The 19,343-nt window shown below is 33.9% G+C and overlaps 1 protein-coding gene across 5 annotated transcripts; it reads right to left on the reverse strand.

Moving 5' to 3' along the window:
• Window positions 1-1,124: 1,124 nt before the first annotated feature.
• On the reverse strand, window positions 1,125-5,804 carry LOC146949846 (U-box domain-containing protein 17-like). Of its 5 annotated transcripts, XM_085745868.1 has the most exons (10): window positions 5,510-5,755; window positions 5,343-5,420; window positions 4,571-4,797; window positions 3,895-3,938; window positions 3,579-3,699; window positions 3,090-3,437; window positions 2,462-2,588; window positions 2,229-2,330; window positions 1,980-2,070; window positions 1,125-1,699 (listed from the first exon to the last, which is right to left on the reverse strand). In XM_085745868.1, the coding sequence occupies exons 9-10, from the start codon at window positions 1,987-1,989 to the stop codon at window positions 1,362-1,364; spliced, it is 348 nt and encodes a 115-aa protein (XP_085601994.1). In that variant the 5' UTR covers window positions 1,990-2,070; window positions 2,229-2,330; window positions 2,462-2,588; window positions 3,090-3,437; window positions 3,579-3,699; window positions 3,895-3,938; window positions 4,571-4,797; window positions 5,343-5,420; window positions 5,510-5,755; the 3' UTR covers window positions 1,125-1,361. The 5 variants fall into 5 exon arrangements, with proteins under 5 accessions (XP_085601994.1, XP_085601992.1, XP_085601991.1 ...); XM_085745866.1 differs by lacking the exon at window positions 3,895-3,938 and having other exon boundaries at window positions 2,229-2,368; window positions 5,510-5,804; XM_085745865.1 differs by lacking the exon at window positions 3,895-3,938 and having other exon boundaries at window positions 2,229-2,368; window positions 5,343-5,804.
• Window positions 5,805-19,343: the final 13,539 nt, after the last annotated feature.

The raw sequence follows: 19,343 nt of genomic DNA on the forward strand, positions 1-19,343 counted from the left end.
ACCCAAACCCGTGCTTCGCACGGATTGAATAACGTATCTTGTAAAAAAAATTGTTCCAAAAGAAAAATAGCAAATTAAGGAATATTGCACAAACATTATAAATATTTATCAAAGTCTTACCAACTCTTGATTCATGAAAAGGGCATATATTTTGTTCGTGAGAACAAAAAAAAACATAATAATTAAGATTAAACTAATTGAAACCAATGAAGGAACCAATGATATGCAAATTACAATTACATATTAGCTAAAATTATAAAAGCGAGCGCTACTGTCATAAAGTTACCAAAAAGGGGTTAACACCAATATTCACATCCTACAAAATGAACCAAAGAAACAACATCCCCAAACGAAGATAATTTAGGATTATAGTTAAGGTGATTTTTCAAAAGATTAATATGGACATATCAAAAGATTATACCATAATGTATTATACCACTATATTACAAAGTATTATACCATCAAAATAAAAGATTAATATGAACGTTAAAATTTAAAAATAAATCTCACATAAAGTTATATGTGTTTCACTTAATAAAAATATAAATGTTTTTTTCACAGACAAAAAACAACGAACTCAGCCCTACCATTTTTTTTTCTTCCTTAGCATCCCATATCTTAGCGTAAATCAATTTGCATAATGGTCCCAGATCCAGCTTGCATTTCATTCTATATTCAACGTCCACGTCATTCCCTTGTCTTCCTTTCATTCCTCACATCGTACTATTTCTCTATTTTTTTATTTACTTACAGGGCAAAATCAATTATAAAATGCCAAGTTTTAACTATACCGATGAGAATGATTTAGTCTACTTTTAAAATAAATAAAAAAAGATTAAGCATACATCAAAGGCTATAACACTTATAACTTTTATAACTTTTTAATGATAAATTTTATATGGCATTTTTATAAGAAATATATTGTACACCTAAGAAAAGAAATATATTGTAATTAACGTTTAAATATATTGGAACTCTTTGTAAATTACGTTTCTTTGGCATACATCAATTATTGCATTGAACTAAAAACAATCACGAAAATAATTTCCCCTAAAAAAATTACGTAAATAATTTGGGTATTATACATTTTATTAGGCTTAAAATCTTTAAGATGACACAAGAAATGGTCTAAAACTCTTTTGTAGAGCATTCTCTTTTCTGTCTTTGATATAACTCAATGTTACACAAGTGATGACCCTAACTTGTCAACAACATTCATGTATATCTCTTGGAAGAGAATACATATGGTATTGGTGACATTTTTTTTATGACTTTATAAAGTTTCAATGAAAGAATCTGTAAAGACTTCCAATAAAAATTGTGAACGTAACAATTACAAATACAGAAAAAGTATTATACCACTATATTACAGGTACAGAGATGGACATTGGTACTGAAACATCCCCTGCAGCAAAGCTTGAATCCCTAGTTTGAGCTGAATTGCTAGCCAATGCATAGCCTACACCTAATCCACCATAATGTAGAGATGCATTTTCACATCTCTGAAACACTCTAGCAAGTGAAGCGGCTTTACATCTAGATCGCTTTGTCCCGGTAAATAGTAAGGTTTGAAGTAATCCGGCAATAGCTGGTGCCTTAACCACCCTTTCAATTGCAGCTGAACCTCCACTCCGGCATAACTCGGGCAATGCTGCAACTGCATTCTCCTTACCCGTCGGTGTTCCACAATGCATCATTCCTATCAATCCAAACAAAGCAAACAAAAAGATGTAAATACAATGATATAAAATTACGTTATTCAACCCGACTCAATAGTCCTGAACAAAGAAAAAAAATTGAAGGTTCTAGTTAATAACACATTTATAAGAAGCACAAAAAGTTTATCACTGCAAATTAGGAATTGTCTAATTAAGCAATAAGTTAGTTAAGTCCTAATACTGCACTAATGGAACATGTTTTAGTTCATATCACTTCAGAAGAGTATTTTGAAAAGGTAAAGCATGTATTGTGAAACTCACTTGACAGCATTTGTTATAACTTCATAAGGATCTGATCCAGCCCCAATAAACACCAAATGAGTCCCATCAAATTCCTCCACATCAGGACATCCTACAATCATACATAACATACATTAGTCTCGGCATTGTGGTCCTACCCAACTCCGGGGATTTGTTTCTACCATTGTGAGCAGAGAATACACGATTTACACAGACAAAAAATACTAACAAATTTATGATTGTTTGTTGTGTTGTTTGAAGAGTACATACCACTTTCGACACAAATCTCAATTTCATTTTGATCATTCCCCTGAAGAACAGCCCTGAAATCTCCTTCCAAAAGTGGTAACAAAACCACATAGGTAGAACCATCTTGCCATTAAAATAATGTAGAAGAAAATGAGAACATGCTAGACAAAAAACAAACAACAGATGAAGAAGTTATTTGCTAAAGGAGTATTCAAATATAAAACTGTTAAGATATATGAACACGCAAAGATTACCTTGTAAGAGAACCGTTGCCCGTCGAATGCTACTTTTGGTTTTTTCCTCAGACTCTCAAAAACATCTTTGTTAGCCTCATATCAACATAGCATAATTTATTTGCTCTGGTGTAAAAGCTTGCCGTGTCTATCAGCAAACCAAAACACCAAATCAATATGGTTTTGACGAATCAATTCCTAATTGTGGACTTTCATTGGTAAGCTATCTTAAGTAACATGGCTAATTTGCAAACAATAAAAAAATATTTTTGCTTCTTAAATGAAGTTCTCGATATGTTTGGCTGGGCGGTGAGTTTCACGAAATCACAATGCGTAAAAGCAAATTCAGCACGTTGAAGCTTCCACAAAATCACAGGTCCACAGTGATTCCGCCTAACTCAATGTTCAGCCAAACATATTAGTTTCAATTTGCAATTGGTGACTTTTAAGCTATAATGGCTAAATTAACCTCAAAATTCTTTTAAGCTAGGCTTCTCATAGAATATGTAAAATGAGTGTATACAGTCTAATAAAATTCTTTTTTTCCCTCATCTCATGCATCAAAATCACTACAATAAAACCGCCAGTCACTAACAATAATTAAAAAAACAAACAACGAAATCGAATTGAATGCGAAAGCCAAAATTACCTCAAGCAATAGATCAATAACACGCTTCATCTGAGCACCAACGGGGGCTTTACGTATATTATTAATCTGCTGAAGCCTCTCAGTATCATTTGAGAATTTAACACCAGTTTTTGAATTTCTTCCATTTGATGAAGCATTTGCAGCCACCATCGGAGTATTAGGTTTTCTGCTACCAACTTTGCTCGACGCAATTCTCAAGTGTCGATTGACACTTCTCTTTTTGTTTCTTGAACCTATCTAGCTTTTCCGCCGCAAACATTTCAAATGTGCTTCTCCACCATGACACAATGTGCGGCTCGACACTATATCAGAAGTTCGTCGCAATTATCATCAACACAAAAACTAACGCTGCATATAGTGATGAATCAATTCAATATAATTCATTCCACTGAAATAACTCATTAAACCTAAATCTATTAGTCCTTCAGAGAAAGTACAAACTTTTTGGGAAAAGATTACTGAAGTATTCAAAATTTCAAACATTTGTACCTGTTTCTGTCTCCTTAAGATTATTGTGCTGCTGTAGTACCAGTTTATATCCTTTCTTAATGTTCCATACATGATATCACCATGTATCTTCTTCAGCGCTACCCAAAGTTGGCAACAATTTCTGATTCAAATGGAAGCATTATACTTAATGTTCTGTCAAAATTGCCATCCTTCTAAATATGCATAAAGGAAGAAAAAAATCAAATCTTAAAAACACAATTTTGAAGAGTAAAGAAAAGTTCACATTGCATGTATTTTACAGAGAAATAAACAAATGGTTTTCACATGAAAAAAAAAATGAAACATTGGTACAGACCTGCACTTTTATATCATAGTTCCAATCTCACTGAACCATCAATCCTACAAACTTCAAAACCCTTATTCAGTAAAATATTAATCCATTATATTGGGCACTTTAGTCCACTAATTAACTAAAAATTCAAATATGATATCATGATATAGCGTAGTTCATCCAAATAAATTGTGCATTTGAACAAAATATGACTGTGAGTGGTTTCAAAAATTCCAAATCATGGTTCATCATCAAGATTAATTCAGTTTAATGAACCATGTAACATGCCATTGAACATGTTTATCAAAGGTCTAGAAAAGTTACAAACCAATTGTTTAGCATACTTTAATTTCAGGAATCAAACTTGAAGTCTGAAAGTAAAGCAATGCAAAGCCTAAAATTCAAAACTTAATGTCGTTGCACATGGGAATCCCAATTTGGAATCACAACCAAATGAATGTCAACCAATTTTTAACACAATGAAACAATCATCAATGGAAGTAACCAAGCAAAGGCTAACAAACAATGTAACAAAGCACAAACCTTCTTGTTCCACTTTAATTTCAAACAGGACAACAAAGCTACAAAATTGAACAAAATTTTTGATATCCATCAAAGGAGTTTTAAGTATGAAGTTCAGGGTTTGATCCTTGGAAACTAACATATATCTATCCAAAAAAAGAAAGAGTTAACTACTCACGTTGTTTTTCCATATGCTTTGCCTATCTCACTTGAGACTGTGTCACTCAACTTGGTACAAAAACTTGCAACAAACCCAAGTCTCCAAAGCTGAGAAAAAGCCGCTCCTCCAACTCCAAAAATTGTGAGGAAAGCACAAACGCAACCGGCAGCACTGTATCCAATTACACTCCCTGGACCCCTTCTTCCTTTTCTTTTCTCAGCAACCCCTTTTGTTGCAGCTGTACCCTAAACAAACACCAAACCAATCAACTCTAAAGTATAAAAAGCATCAACCCTAGAACCAAAAACAATGAAAATTTTCATATCCATTATCATAATTGCATAGACAACACATATTGTGTGTCCTTGTAGAACTTGAATTTCCCAAACTCAAATCCAAATTGTGATCTGCAGCATTACCTGATGATATGATTCTGTCATTTAATAATGCAATTAATTATTAATTAGCTATAAGTGAATTTGAATAATTAAAATGTAAACAAACACTTCCAATTAAAAGTGCTAGCCAGAATTAAGTTCATTATCATATATGCTGGGATCAAAATTGGTGACAGCCTCTTTGCCATTGCATTTAATTGATGCTTTATCATATGCCCTTAAACAAAATGGCCACAAAAACTTAAAACCCTAGCATGCACTCTATTGATTTTGGCTACAATCTTTAAATTGAAAGCGGAAAACAACATTATAAAAAAACCCTTTTTAAAATTTCAGCTACAATCCAAAACAAAACAAAAAAATACATAAATAAAAACATGCAAAGATGCTACCTTCAACAATTTATCTATCACAACTCATCCTTCATGAATAGAGATTTCTCACCAGCAGCTTCTCCTATCACTTTACTTCTGCAGATAAAAACCAAAATCAAAAACATCAAACCTAAAATTATCAATTTCAGTAAAACAAATCAAAAGGTAGGAGAATTTAATTAAACCCTAATTATCTGGAATGAATGAATTGAAAGATTGAAGGATGGGGTTAGGGTTCAGTTTGGACAGAACAGGAAGAGGAGAAGAGGATTGAGTCTTGATTGATGATTAATCCATCATGAGGGTTTCAAAAATGAGTTTGCATGATGATTTTCATGGGATTTGAGTGAGGATTGTAGAATTTTAAGGTTGAGAGTGAGAGGGCCGAGAGAGAGATGGGAGGAAGAAGGAAGAAAACGTGAGAGAGAGATGGGACGATGGGTTTTTAGAGAGAGAAGGGGAAAAAAAATTCTGAAGTTTAGAGAGAGAAGGGAAAAATTTTCTGTATATATAACCCAAATGTTAGTAACAATGAGATTACTAAAATGCCCACTTCTCAAATAATTACATTACCAAAATGCCCTCAGAAGGGCAAAATGGTAAAAAAAACAGCCATTTATTTTCCTATCTAGTTTAGTAGACGCAAAGGGATAAATAAGTTTTTTTGTCTTTTGTGTGACTATTTGGCTTCTTGATGAGCTAATTTGCATTCTTAAAAAAAGATAGAGATTAGTAGATATTTTAAAGAAAGCAAACTAATCCATCGAAATTGACATCGAAGAAAATCAAATTTGAGACCTTGAGAGGAGCACACTCAAATATTTTAAGTCAATACCATCGGACCAGCTCAATTAGGTTAGTTTGCTACCAACTTACCAAGAGACAACAAAAAAATGTGAAGACTGATTGTACCAAAAATAAGAAATATGAATGAGACATTATAAAAGGTTGAAGATGCCAAACAGAGATATTGTTGGCCTGCAAGGGCGAGGCCATGTGCTGAGGTTACTTAAAAATGCTGTAGCATTTAATACACGTAAACTATATTCTATAGTTGCTGGAAAATACTCATGTGTGATGAGTCATGTAAAGCTAGCTAGTACCTTCAGTCCTTAGTTCATACAACTCGCCTGTTAAGTCTAAATCATCTTTATACATGCAACTCCCCTCTTAACTCCAATAAATGATTGAAACTCACAATTTCATCATTTTCCTATAATTAATAACCCAGTTTTTTTTAAAGAACCCAGTTACTTAATTAGTTAATGCATATGGTATTATTATTATTTTTAATATGGATCCCATGCGGTCACTAAAAGGACACATTTATGCATTCACGACACCAATTATCGTTGGATCCAAATGAGACAGAGTACATTTTAAGATATTATTTTAGTTTTTGAAAATAAAAATAAAAATGTTTGAAATATATATCGTGTGATCTCGATCCAATGATTACTAACATCATAAATGCATTAATGTGGCCTTTTAGTGACTGCAAAAAATCCATATTTGTTTTTTTACCCGCAAACATCTCTTGTAGCCGGGATTTGAACTTACTTCATCATACTATGAGGATCTATTTCATTCTTTTAAACCCAACCTCTTACCTCGGTTAATAACTTCACGTAATTTTTAAAACAAGTTAAAGGTCATCTAACCGGTGCCCCCAGGGCACTGTTAAGCATACAAAAAAAATTTTACCATAAAAGAAAGCTGATTTTGGCTTTTTATAAATTAATTACTCAATTTCAATGTATTAATTATTATATAATTTTCTTTTTAGTATGCTTAACTAGTGCCCGGGGGCGGGGCACCGGTTAGCATTTCCTATAAGTTAATACTGGATAGCTTTTACAATAGCAAAATTAAAATTTTGAATGCAACTTGAAGGTGAAGGGTTCTACACTCCACACAAGATTTCATTTTAATAACACTTCTTATTTGCATATTTTGTATCATGGAAAAAATCCATAGATTTTGATTAATGTAGATATTATCACATACTATATATGTTTATAAAAAAAATATCAATGTATATGTCATAAATATTGATATAATTGTCCAAATGTCAGAGCAGTGGTATATAAGCTTGAATTTATAATTTCAAGAGACAAATTTAAATCTCGACTGTCGTAAAATTATCATTAGTTTCATTGTTAATAATTTTCCCTTTTAATTTTTTTTAAAAGTAAACATTAATAAAATTATCACTAAGTAAAAAATTGGAGACTATAAAAATATGTCACTAAATCCAAAAAATTGAAGACACCTGTATATTGACGAATTATATTTGTCGTGTCTTTATGTTTTAAAATTATTTCCTTTTACTTTCAATATTAACAAAAAAATCTTTTTATGTATAAGGGATCCAATTATATCTATTAAAAAAAAGTGATCCAGTTATAATTCAACAATTTATCTCTCGTACTAATGCCTATTTAATTTTTTACAAATAAAATTATCTAATAATTTTTATGGGATTGAACACTACTTAATTTTGAATGGGAGCACACTAAATATTTTCAACGACTTAGAACAAAATAAATAAGTTATAGTGGAAGTAGCTAACCCCAATTATATTTACATAGATTCTTCCCTATTTTGGAACCATATTTTTGAAAGGAAGAACAAAACCTACCAAAAAAACGAAAACGAATCATATTTCTAAGTGAAAGTCTATAATCTAGGCAACTTTTTTATGGCAAAGTGGCCAATCTATGGTACACAAATAAGAAAAGTCTTATATAATGTATAAACTAGTTTTTATAATTAGATAAATAGATTTCACCATTAAATTAAGTGAGATATAATATGATTTATTGTTTCAATGATGAAAAAAAAAACTTATGCATGATATAAGATCATTTTATTTGTATAGGTTAGACAAAACTTGAAAAAGTATGAGGCCATGAGACTTTTTTATTTCCTTATTAGGCCGGCAATGATCATTGGTGCAGAAAAAGGATTTTAAACCGGTTATAATGGACCATTTAAGTCGGTTGTGTAGCCAACTTAAGATATTTTGACGTATTAATTGATCACTTTTTAAATCGATCTAAACAGAAGATTTGCTAAGTTAGCTGAGATAGAATTTTTCTTTCAAAAAAAAAAAGGATTGAAGAAATTAGGTTGTTCTTGGAGAAATTGTTGAAGTTAACTTTTTATAAGCTTTTTTTTATCTCAGTGTAAGAAAGTAATTGATAATGGGTCGAAGAGATCTCTCTCTCAGACGTGGATCATTGTTGGCCCGAAATGGATAATCAAATCTTGATATATGTTTGTTTATCTACTCTTTTTTTATCTTAATGTATCTTTGTTGTGTTTGTGGATTTGATTTTGGTTTTTGTTGAATCTTGTGTTGACTATGACTCAAATATAGAAATAAAAGAAGGGTAAGTGACAGAGCTGAGCTAGCTAGTGATGCTCCCTCCGCCCATGCCCTTGCGTTTGGCTAAATTGTTGTTGAGGGATGAATGTGGATGCGAAGGCGATAGTACAATTCATGAATATTGTTGTAACCTCGACTGTAGTATTATATATGCTTGTTATAACACTGTAAGTATGATTCATTAAAGAATTATACATAACTATAATAACTTTAATGTCACAGCAGAGATAGACATCATTGATCGAACTATGTGAACAAAGACCGTGTCTCATTGTCGTGCAATTTATTTTTATTTTTTTATTCTTCTATTATTGTTGTTCTAACATCGTGCTCCACACATCAAATTTTATTTGTATGATTTAATTTTTAAATTCACAACAGTTAGTCTTATTAATTCCACAAGATGTCAAATTTCAAAGGGTTTTGAATAAAACGATTTTCCCATAGTGAGTGAGAGTGACTATACTTAAATTCTTACAATGATTATTTTACTAAGATTAAATTATAAAATATGTTGAATTCTTCATTCTTCATTTCTTACAAGGATCGATGCATGTCACTACATAATTTACGTGGGATAATGAATGAGTATTTTTTTTTGGTTACATAATGAACGAGAGTATGAGACAGATAATTTAGGTGAAAAAATTACCAACAAAAATGTAGCAATTTATTACGAAAATTGTTGTTCACACATTTGAGAAGGCTGTGACACACATGTAAAATACGTTTTTTCTCCCTCGGCAGTTAACTACCGAGGATTTCAAAATCCGGCTGCAGTTAATTGCCGAGGAATTCCTCGGTAGTTAACTGCCGAGGATCTTCTGCTACAAGTCTGGCAGAAGCTCACTCATCTCCATTATTCATCTCATATTCCAATTTTTTCCTCAAATCTCTCTAAAAAACCCAACCAAATCCAACCAAATTTATTCAACAAAATCACAAGTAAGTAATTATAATGCTAATAACTTAAATTTTAGTTGTTATAAATGTTTTTATTTTTTTAGTTTTTGAGTAGATTTATTTTATTTTAGTTTTTGAGTAGATTTACATAGTATAATTCATTTTTAGAGTAAATGTTAGTTGATTAATTTAGTTAAAATGTTTGTATGATGTTTATGTTTTAGTTTAAAATTTATTGGTTATATTTTAATTTGGTGTTTCAAATTAATTTTTTTATTTTAGTTTTTAATTAGATTTACATGTTATAAATCATTTTTAGATTAGAAGTTAGTTGATTAATTTTGTTAAAATGTTTGCATGATGATTATGTTATAATTTAAAAATTTTAGGGTTATTTTTTAATTTGGTGTTTTATATTTTATATTTTATTTTAGTAAGACTATATGATTTATTTTAAGAGTAAATATAATTTGAATAATTTTGCTATATTTTACGTTAATTTTTTTTTATTAGACAATTACATTTTAGGGTTATTTTTATGATTTTTAGAGTCTATGTATAATTTGCACATTAAGTGTTTGATGAAATGTTTGAATGAGTTTTTCATTGATTATTTTAAATTTCTATGTGTGTAGATTTGAAACAATGGCCGGATGGATAGACGTTCATGCAACATTCAACGGCGGAGAACCTCAGAGGTTGAAAGTTCGGTGCCTTGATGTAACGTTAAGAGATCTCAAGGATCAACTGAATGAATTCAACCAAGGAGTCAACCCAAGAGACACAAGGAGGGTGCAAAATGTTCGGTATAAACGTCCAAAACTCGACGAGGGGAGCGTATCATTCACTTGGGTGGAGTTAAAGAACGACGAAAACGTGACGAGTATGTTTTGGGAGCACACCAAGTTCCAGTGGATCGATATGCGGGTGACGTTGCTGAGATCAACTGAAGATATCATCAACAGCTTGATTCCGCCAGAAGATCGTCGTTAGTTAGGGTAAGGTGCTTTCCAACTACAACAATTGTCTTACCTCTGAAATGGGGTAATTCAAATTTGCCAAACAGCGATGACTCAAGCATTTCGCTCGGCATTCATGTTTTTCCTTTGAAAGATTAAATTCTTGTTAGGCTGGTTTAGATGAAGGTATTAGGTGTCAAGGAATGGACCTCATTTCGGTGGCACTTGAATACCATCATCTAAATCAAGCCTGACAAAAATTTATTCTTTTCAAAGGAAAGCATGAATGTCGAGTGAAATGCTTGAGTCTTGTTGTTTGGCAAGTTTGAATTTACCCCATTTCAGAGGTAAGACAATTGTTGTAGTTGGAATGCACATTCCAACTACAACAATTGTCTTCCTTTGGATGGGGTCATTCAAACTAGTTAAATGGCAGGACACCGGCATTCGTCCGGGAGTGTTTTTGTTCCATTCTAAATGTTAATTTCTGGTTGGCTTCGTTTAAATGATGGTATCGAAGTGTGAAGGTCTGGACCTCATTCCGTTGGCTCTTAGATACTATCATTTAAAACCAAGACCAACTAGAATTTAACATTTGGAATGGAACAATAATACTTCTGGACGAATGTTGGAGTCCTGCTGTTTAGCTAGTTTGAATTGACCCCATTCAGAGGTAAGATAATTGTTGTAGTTGGAAGGTACATTTTCGAATGTAATGTAATGATAGTTGACGTACATGTCTTTTACGTAATGTAATTATATGTAAATAAAATTGTCTAAGAATTAATGTCGTTTATGTAATGTAACGAAACCTCTATCGCAATATTTATTCGAATTCATGCTATCGCAATATTTATTGAAATTCACACTATCGCAATATTTATTCGAATTCACGCTATCGCAATATTTATTGGAATTCACTCTATCGCAATATTTCAAATAACATAAAATAATTTCTAAACAATTCCTAACATTTTCTAACACAATTCTATTCTAAACAAAATAAAACAAAACCTTCCCTCAAAAAAAAAAAACAAAACCTCGGCAGTTAAGTACCGAGGAAAACCTCGGCAATTAACTACCGTCGGTTTCATTATTTCCTCGGCAGTTAACTACCGAGGCATCCTGAAGCCTTAAAGTGGCAGAACCTGTTGAGGCAGAACCTGTTACATGTGTTTTTACACATTGTAAACACATTGTTTGAATGTCAAACCATAAAACCTAATCAAAGAAAATTAGCAACATAATTGAAATTGAAAATATAATACGGAAACGAACAATTGTCATTAAAAAAATGTCATCGAAACAAAGTAACAACAAATGTCATGAAAGTACTAACAAAACGGCCAAATGTCATGAAAATAAACACCAAGTCCTAAAAATATATCCTAAACATAAAATACTAGCAGTCCTAATCCTACTGCTGGTCCTGGTCCTGCTGATGCTGCTGCTGCCTCCTCCTCGGTCTCTGGGCTCTCCTCCTGGTAATGATCGGCGCGATCTGCTGCCTAACATCATGCAAGGCCGCATACAACTGCTGAGGGGTCATGCTCGTCACCTCCTGACCCAAAAACTCATCACCATGGGCAACAGCGCCGCTAACCATGTCATAGGTGTCAGAGGAGCTTCTCGCCTCGTACCGCTCCCACTGCTCTGCAACGATCTGCTCCTCGTTTGGAGGCCTCGGAACATCTCCCGGAAGAAGTTGCAAAATCTGAGGGTGAGACACAACCGTGTACCATCGTACATAGCCATCTGCCATACGCCATGGTTGCTCTCCTGCATGCTCACCCCAATCGGCCGCCTTAAGTGTGCGAGGGCGGAAGTCGACGAAGGCCTGCACAATCTCAGCCGGTGACAGCTCTGCAACATCCGTCGGAGGTCTAGGGACGGTCTGGACGTATCTGTACTGCCTCAAAACCCTCTCGGGCAGGTGACGGTACAACCTACGATCGCCGCACATAATCCAGCCAGAATACCTCCTCGAAAGCCTGGAACTCCCTGTGCCCTTCGTACGGCCTCCAACATACGTCATCAAACGTAATACGATCAAGTGCCATCCGATACGTGGTCCCCTCTCCATGACCCTTCTGAAGAGTCCACCTCGCCGCAACCGGTAAATTTTCAATGTAGTCCAGGTTTGGATCAACAGTATAAAACTTAGGAAAATGCGCCAAAAATCATGCCTGCACAAACCATACAAATCAAATTTATAAATAAATTAAAGTTAACTAAAAAAATAAAATTTAAAGTTAACAAAAAAATATAACAAAATAATAATAGTTAACAAAAAAAATTAAAGTTAACAAAAAAAAAATTAAATTTAAATTTAATTTTTACTTACAGTGAGCAGTGTCACGCTTCCCCCAAGTTGCCTGTCTCCGGGCAAACAGGCCTGAGCTAACTCATCGTACAGGTATGCAAGTGCCATCCCTCCCCACGAATAAGTACGCATCCCCGCGTAGTCGTCCGCCATAGTCGTCAAATAGATCAACTGGATGCGTTTGTTGCTTCTATCCCCAAACAACAAGCATCCAACCAAGTAGAGAAGGTAACACTTCACACAATAAGTCATAACCCTCCCCAACTCCTCCAGCTCCTCTGGATCCTGTGTATCCGCCAAAATGTTGGCTCTACCAAGGTGCGTCGTATAAAATTCCCTCAGCTTTGGATAACTAATGTATCCACCATACTCTGTATTGCAGATTTTCTCTGCCTCCTTCTTCGACGCACCCAAGCGATTCATCAGTAGTGCCTCTCCCTCATGTCTCAACATCTTCTTTCGGTGGCCCAACATCCGCCCTTCAATCGGGACATGCATAAGACATGCGACATCATCCAAAGTCACAGTCATCTCCCCCATGGGCATGTGAAAAGTGCTGGTCTCGGGATGCCACCTCTCGCATAGAGTCATCAGCAAAGCGTTGTTATACCCTAATTTTGGACCTAAAAATACCAACTCAATTCTTCTTTTCTTGCATTTCAAGTCATTTGATATGTCTCTGATCAATTGCATCCTTCTCTGCATTTTATTTCAATATTATTTGCAATATTCATGTAAAAGGGTATTTTAGTCATTTCCTGCATTCAACTCATTTTAATCTCGGAAAATTGTTTGGGTCTTTCCTTGTTTCAATCTCATGTCAAAATTCATTTCAAAAAATATCAGTTAGGCCATTTTTTAGTCAATTTAGCCCCTAGGGGCATTTTAGTCATTTCTCATGTTAAAATTTCTTTCAATCTTTAAAAATTTGTTTGAGTCTTTTCATTTGATTTGAATGAGTCTCTGTTTCAATTCTATGTCAGAATCCATTTTAGAATTGCATTTGAAGTCATTTTGAGTCAGTTTTGCCCCTAGGGGCATTTTAGTCTTTTCATGTGTTAAAACCCTGTTTAAATTCTAAAAATTGTCTCTGAGTCTTTTAATTCGCTTGTATAAACTTTTGTTTCAATCCCCTGTTAAAAATCCATTTTAAAATTGCATCTGAGTCATTTTTTAGTCGTTTTAGCCCCAGGGGCATTTTGGTCATTTCACACGAAATTTCGGCAGAGAGAGGTTACTTTAAAGTACCTCATTTAGGCCATTGGTTCGTTTTAGTCCGTTTTGTCAATTTTAATTGTTTCACTTTACGTTATTTTCCGGTTACTAATTTTAATTCATTTTTAAGTCCTAAAATTCCTAAAAATTGCATTTTAGTCCATTATTGTCCAAGTCATTTAGTCCAGTGCCACGTGTCAGTTTTTCATTTGTAAAAGAGTTAGTTACGCCACATGGCAGTGGCTTATTGGTCCAGCAGTCACAAGTGTCAGCTATAAATTCCAGTCATCACAGGCCAAGTCACCAATCACTATTCATTCTGTTACAACTCATCAAAAAACAGATTTCACTTTTCTCTCTCTTCTTCTCACAGATCAAAACCACCAAAAATCACAAAAAACTCAAGAACATTCAAGAACACTTGAATATTCATCCAACCTCCATAACCAAATCATCATCATCAATTACACAACGAAACAGATCCAAGCTCATAACAACATCACAGTGCAAATTTAAACTCGAATTCACACCATAACACATATATCAAGCAGAAAAAACGCGGATTCAAGCACGTGAATGTGTCAAAACCGAATCAAGAAGGTTGTTCAAGCAAGACAAATCGGAATTGCGATTCAAGCCGGAAAAGGAGGAGAAGTAGATTCAAGCTTCCCGTCGACATTCCCTAGCGTCTTTCTCCGATCTCATAAGAGGTAAACCGTGTTCCCTCGTCTTTTATTCGATCTATGTTGCTATCGTGTTCACACTTGGTGATGAAGTAGTGTTTACAATAAGTTTTGTTGGTGAGGGTTTTTTCTAGATCTAGGCTTATATGTGGTTTGTTTCGAAAATCTAGTACCGGATTTGAATAAAGGAGAAGGAGTGGAGCCTTTTGATGTAAATTTTTTTCGAAAAGAACAAAAAAAAAAAGCTCCGACGCGGCGGCTCTCCGGCCGACCACCGCGCCGGAGCTGCTCCGGCACCACCACCTTCATCTTCTCCGATCTGGTACCTTAGAGAGAGGAGAGGGAGTTTTGAAATCTTAGAGAGAGAATGGAGGGTTTAAAATGAGGAAAAAACCAGTAAATCCTCTTTTATAGCAATCCATGATCCATAACCCATGGATCCAAGCTGATCCAGCTCTTCTTTTCAGCCCAAACCTGCCTATGGGACGTTTTGCTACGCGCACCCCCCCTTCCTGCGTGTGTGTGTTATATTCTGCTGTTTACACCCCTGTCTGTCCAAAACTTTTCTAAAAAAATCCTAAAAATTTTCTATGTGTTCTTGATTATTTTCTTGACATTTTTTTTGGTGTTTTTATGTGTTAAATCTTGGTAAAAAAAATATGTAGTATTTTCTTGTTAAAAGTTTACCATTTTTTGTTAAAAATTGTGAAATTTTACATGTGTTTGTGTCTAAAAATTCTCTAAAAAACTCCAAAAATTTTCATACATATTTCTTGAAAGTTTTGTGGTATTTTTGTGATAATTGTTGCATGTTAAAATTGGAAAAAATATATGTGGAGTTTTCTTGTGATTTTATGTTACCTTTTGTTAATTTCTTGTGAAAATTTTGCATGTTCTTGATCCCAAAATCTTGCTATGGTATATTGACCCTTGGTATGAGAATTTACAATGTGTATGCCTCTGATTTGGTGCTATTCTTTACTGTTTTGAGGTTTGATTTGTTAGTTTCTTGTTTTACAAGACATGTAAATAATTGTTTGTGGAAATAAAGTGTGAAATATGCTTAAAATGTGTCACGATTCTTGGTTTAACATTGTCTTATAATTTTCATGTCATAGCTGAAATAAAACTCTTTTAAAGATTGTCATGGCATGAAAATTATAGGCCTTATGTTTGTGGGAATTTTATGACCAAGTTTAGGCATATTTTACCACTTTTGTGTGCTAAGATTTTGTTACTTTTTTGTCAAGTTTCATTACTTTCCTATGCCATTTTACTTGCATCTATTTCAATCCTTATTATTCCTTGTGCCACTAACCATTTTATTTCATGTTTCATGCATCTCCACAAGCATACTTCATTCTTCCATTATATTTTCATTTCTTGCACTTTAATTCCCATATTAATACTTAGAATGTAACATCTAGGAAATTTTGTAATATTTTACTTTCATGCTTTTAATTTCTTGGCAAAGAGGCCGTAGAATGTGTCTAGGGCATGATGTAATATGGACAATGGACTCTAATAATGTACACCGACACAAGCACCGACACATGCACACACATCACTATATAGTTAGAATATGCATGTTTAGATGTATGTTTAGGATTGTATGTTTAGATGTATGTTTAGGCCTTATACTTAGAAAAATCAATTTCCAAAAAAAAACTTGAACAAACTTCATTCAAATCATTTTCAAAATAAACCTTGGGACCCAAAATCCCATTGTATTTTCTTTTTCATTTTCTTAATCAAATTTCAATGAAAATAATCAAACTTGGACCACATTTTGCAAATGACTAATTCAACCTCACAATTTCCCAATCTTATGCCCTTGAGGCCTCTTTCTATTCTTCAAATTCCAATTTTCAAACTTAAAATCAACCAACAAAAACAAAAACATTTTTGGAAGAGAACTACGGTGGATTTGATCCCTTAAACGGGTACGTAGGCAAGGAACAAAATTCCTTCAATTCAACTAAAATAAAAATCCAAAAACATTCTTCTCCCTCCAATTCTTCATTTAGTAACTTTTAGGTGTAAATAACATTTTCAAATAGCATTTAAAAATAAAGCGCGCGCGTAGAAATTAAAGACGGTTCCTATAGGTTACTATAGTCGTTATGGGTGCCTAACACCTTCCCGTAGCGAAAACAACTCCCGGACCTCGATTCTCAAGGGTTTTGCTTACTTTTTCCCTTCCCAAGAAAAAATAAGATATCACCGGTTTAAAAGGTTCAAACGTAATCAATGTTTGACACCCGAAAACCAAGATAAAACAAGCGTGAGGCACAGTGGCGTAGCCCAAGTAGACCAAGTCATGTAAGCCACTCTCCCTAAGCGGATCCCAAAACCATCTCTGATTGGCGTTTGGACGTCCGAGACTCAAAATCTTAGGGCCATGATTAATTGGTTTTACATAACGCTTCTTGCGGCACTGAAAAAATAGAAAAATAAACATAGTTTAAACAATGTAAACATTTAACTAATAAATATAAAACTTAACAAATGCTAAAATAAAAATAAAGAAAACATATAAAGAAAATCACATATAAAGAAAACATATAAAGAAAATCACATATAAAGAAAACATATAAATAAAACAATTTAAATCAAGAAAGAAAAAATAAAGAAAATAATTAAACGTAAAGAAAGGAATTAAAAAAAACACATATAAAAGTTGATATAATAATTAAACAAACACACACATAATTAAACATAAAGAAAGAACATTTAAAAAAACAATACTTACGTTCTCTGAATTATACCAAAGCGGCAATGCCACATGATTGGCATAAGAGTGAAGCAGAGATAGGTTTTGCGGTCCTCCAGGAAAGGGAGCGTCCGTAGGTAACACCTCCGGGGCAGCCGCTGCTGCAATGTCATCCTCGTCTGGCTCCCCTGGCATATGCGGCTGCTCTGGCATATACTGCTCGTCGTACCCACCATCAGTCACATCATGGTGATCCTGATAATTCAGGTACTCCACCTCCTGGGTCGGGTCAACCACCTGCGACTCTTCAGGCTGTGCCTAAGAAGCCTCAGAAGGCTGAGAAGTCCCTGAACCATCCCCCCCTCCGACCTCTTCCCCTCTTTGGGATATGTGCGTTTCTCCTCTCCTTCTCCTTCCGGTAGCTTTGTGTCTGAGCACGCCTACCACCAATCATCTTAGATGGATCAATGGGGTCCTGATCGGCCATATCTACACAAACAATTAAAAAATTTACATCATTTCCATAACCTAATCAAACACATTAAACCTAGACTAAACATAAACATTTACATTAAACCTAAACTAAACATAAACATAATCAAACACATTATTCATTTCCATAACCTAATATCATTCATATAAACCTAACTAAACCTAAAACCATTCAATATAACCATCATTTCAATATAATCATTAGGGAAATGTTATCTTGTGCCCTCAAGGCACAAGTTAAGAAGCCAAAGATAGAAATATTTTATTGGAAATTGTGCATTCAATATTCTTAAAATTTGAAATCTTATCTTTTCAAGACAAAATTGATTATTTAATTCCATTTTTAGATTCTTAACATGTGCCCTGAGGGCACAAGTTAACACTACCCTAATCATTATTATCATCATTTCAACATAAACATTCACATTTCCATAAACATAAACATAACTAAACCTAAAACCATTCAATATAATCATCATTTCAATATAATTTGTGTGCAACATTTCCATCATAACCTAAACATCATTCAATATAATTCTCATAACATAAACTAACTAAATAATCAATAAAATTGTCATTGAGGCATTTTATCAAACACTTTGTGTGCAAAGTATAAAACATATTCAAATTGTGTTCATTTGTCACCATTCAAAGCCACATTATCATTTAAACAACATAGGCAACAACTACATTCATTTATCAATTCAAAAACTACACATGCAATCATCAAATTGTCAATTTTAAAATCAACCCTAACCACATGCAAACTACTCTAATTTTTTTAAAAAATAAACCTAAACAAACTAACATTAACATTGCAATGATTAAGGGTACTTGCTTGTGATAATGTGGTGATGATTGACTTGCAATTCGTGAAAATGTGCTTTGGAGAGAATTTAGATGTGTTTGAAACAAAAGAATGAAACTGGAAACTGTTTCTGTTCGTTCTGGTTATGTTCAGAAAACCTCGGCAGTTAACTACCGAGGAAAACCTCGGCAGTTAATTGCAGCCGGATTTTGAAATCCTCGGTAGTTAACTGCCGAGGGGGCAAAAGCGTATTTTACATGTGTGTCCCAGCCTTCTCAAATGTGTGAACAACAATTTTCATTTATTACTGCCTGAACATGGTGAAAAGCTAAAGTAACTGTTAAAGTTAAACACTTTTTATTTATCAACTCAGCTCATTCAACTCTGTATATATCTATCTCTGCCTCTCCTGTATCTAACCAAGCCGCGTTAAGTGGGTCCCACATATCGTTGAACCCAGCGCAGCAACTAAACTATATTCCTTTCCAAGCCATGTTCTTTTGTTTTTTCTTTTTCTTTTTCTTTCCTACAA

This window comes from Medicago sativa, chromosome 2 (genome assembly GCF_051527215.1).
Source record: "Medicago sativa cultivar Bolivia chromosome 2, Bolivia_mono, whole genome shotgun sequence".
In the NCBI taxonomy this organism is placed as follows: domain Eukaryota; kingdom Viridiplantae; phylum Streptophyta; class Magnoliopsida; order Fabales; family Fabaceae; genus Medicago; species Medicago sativa.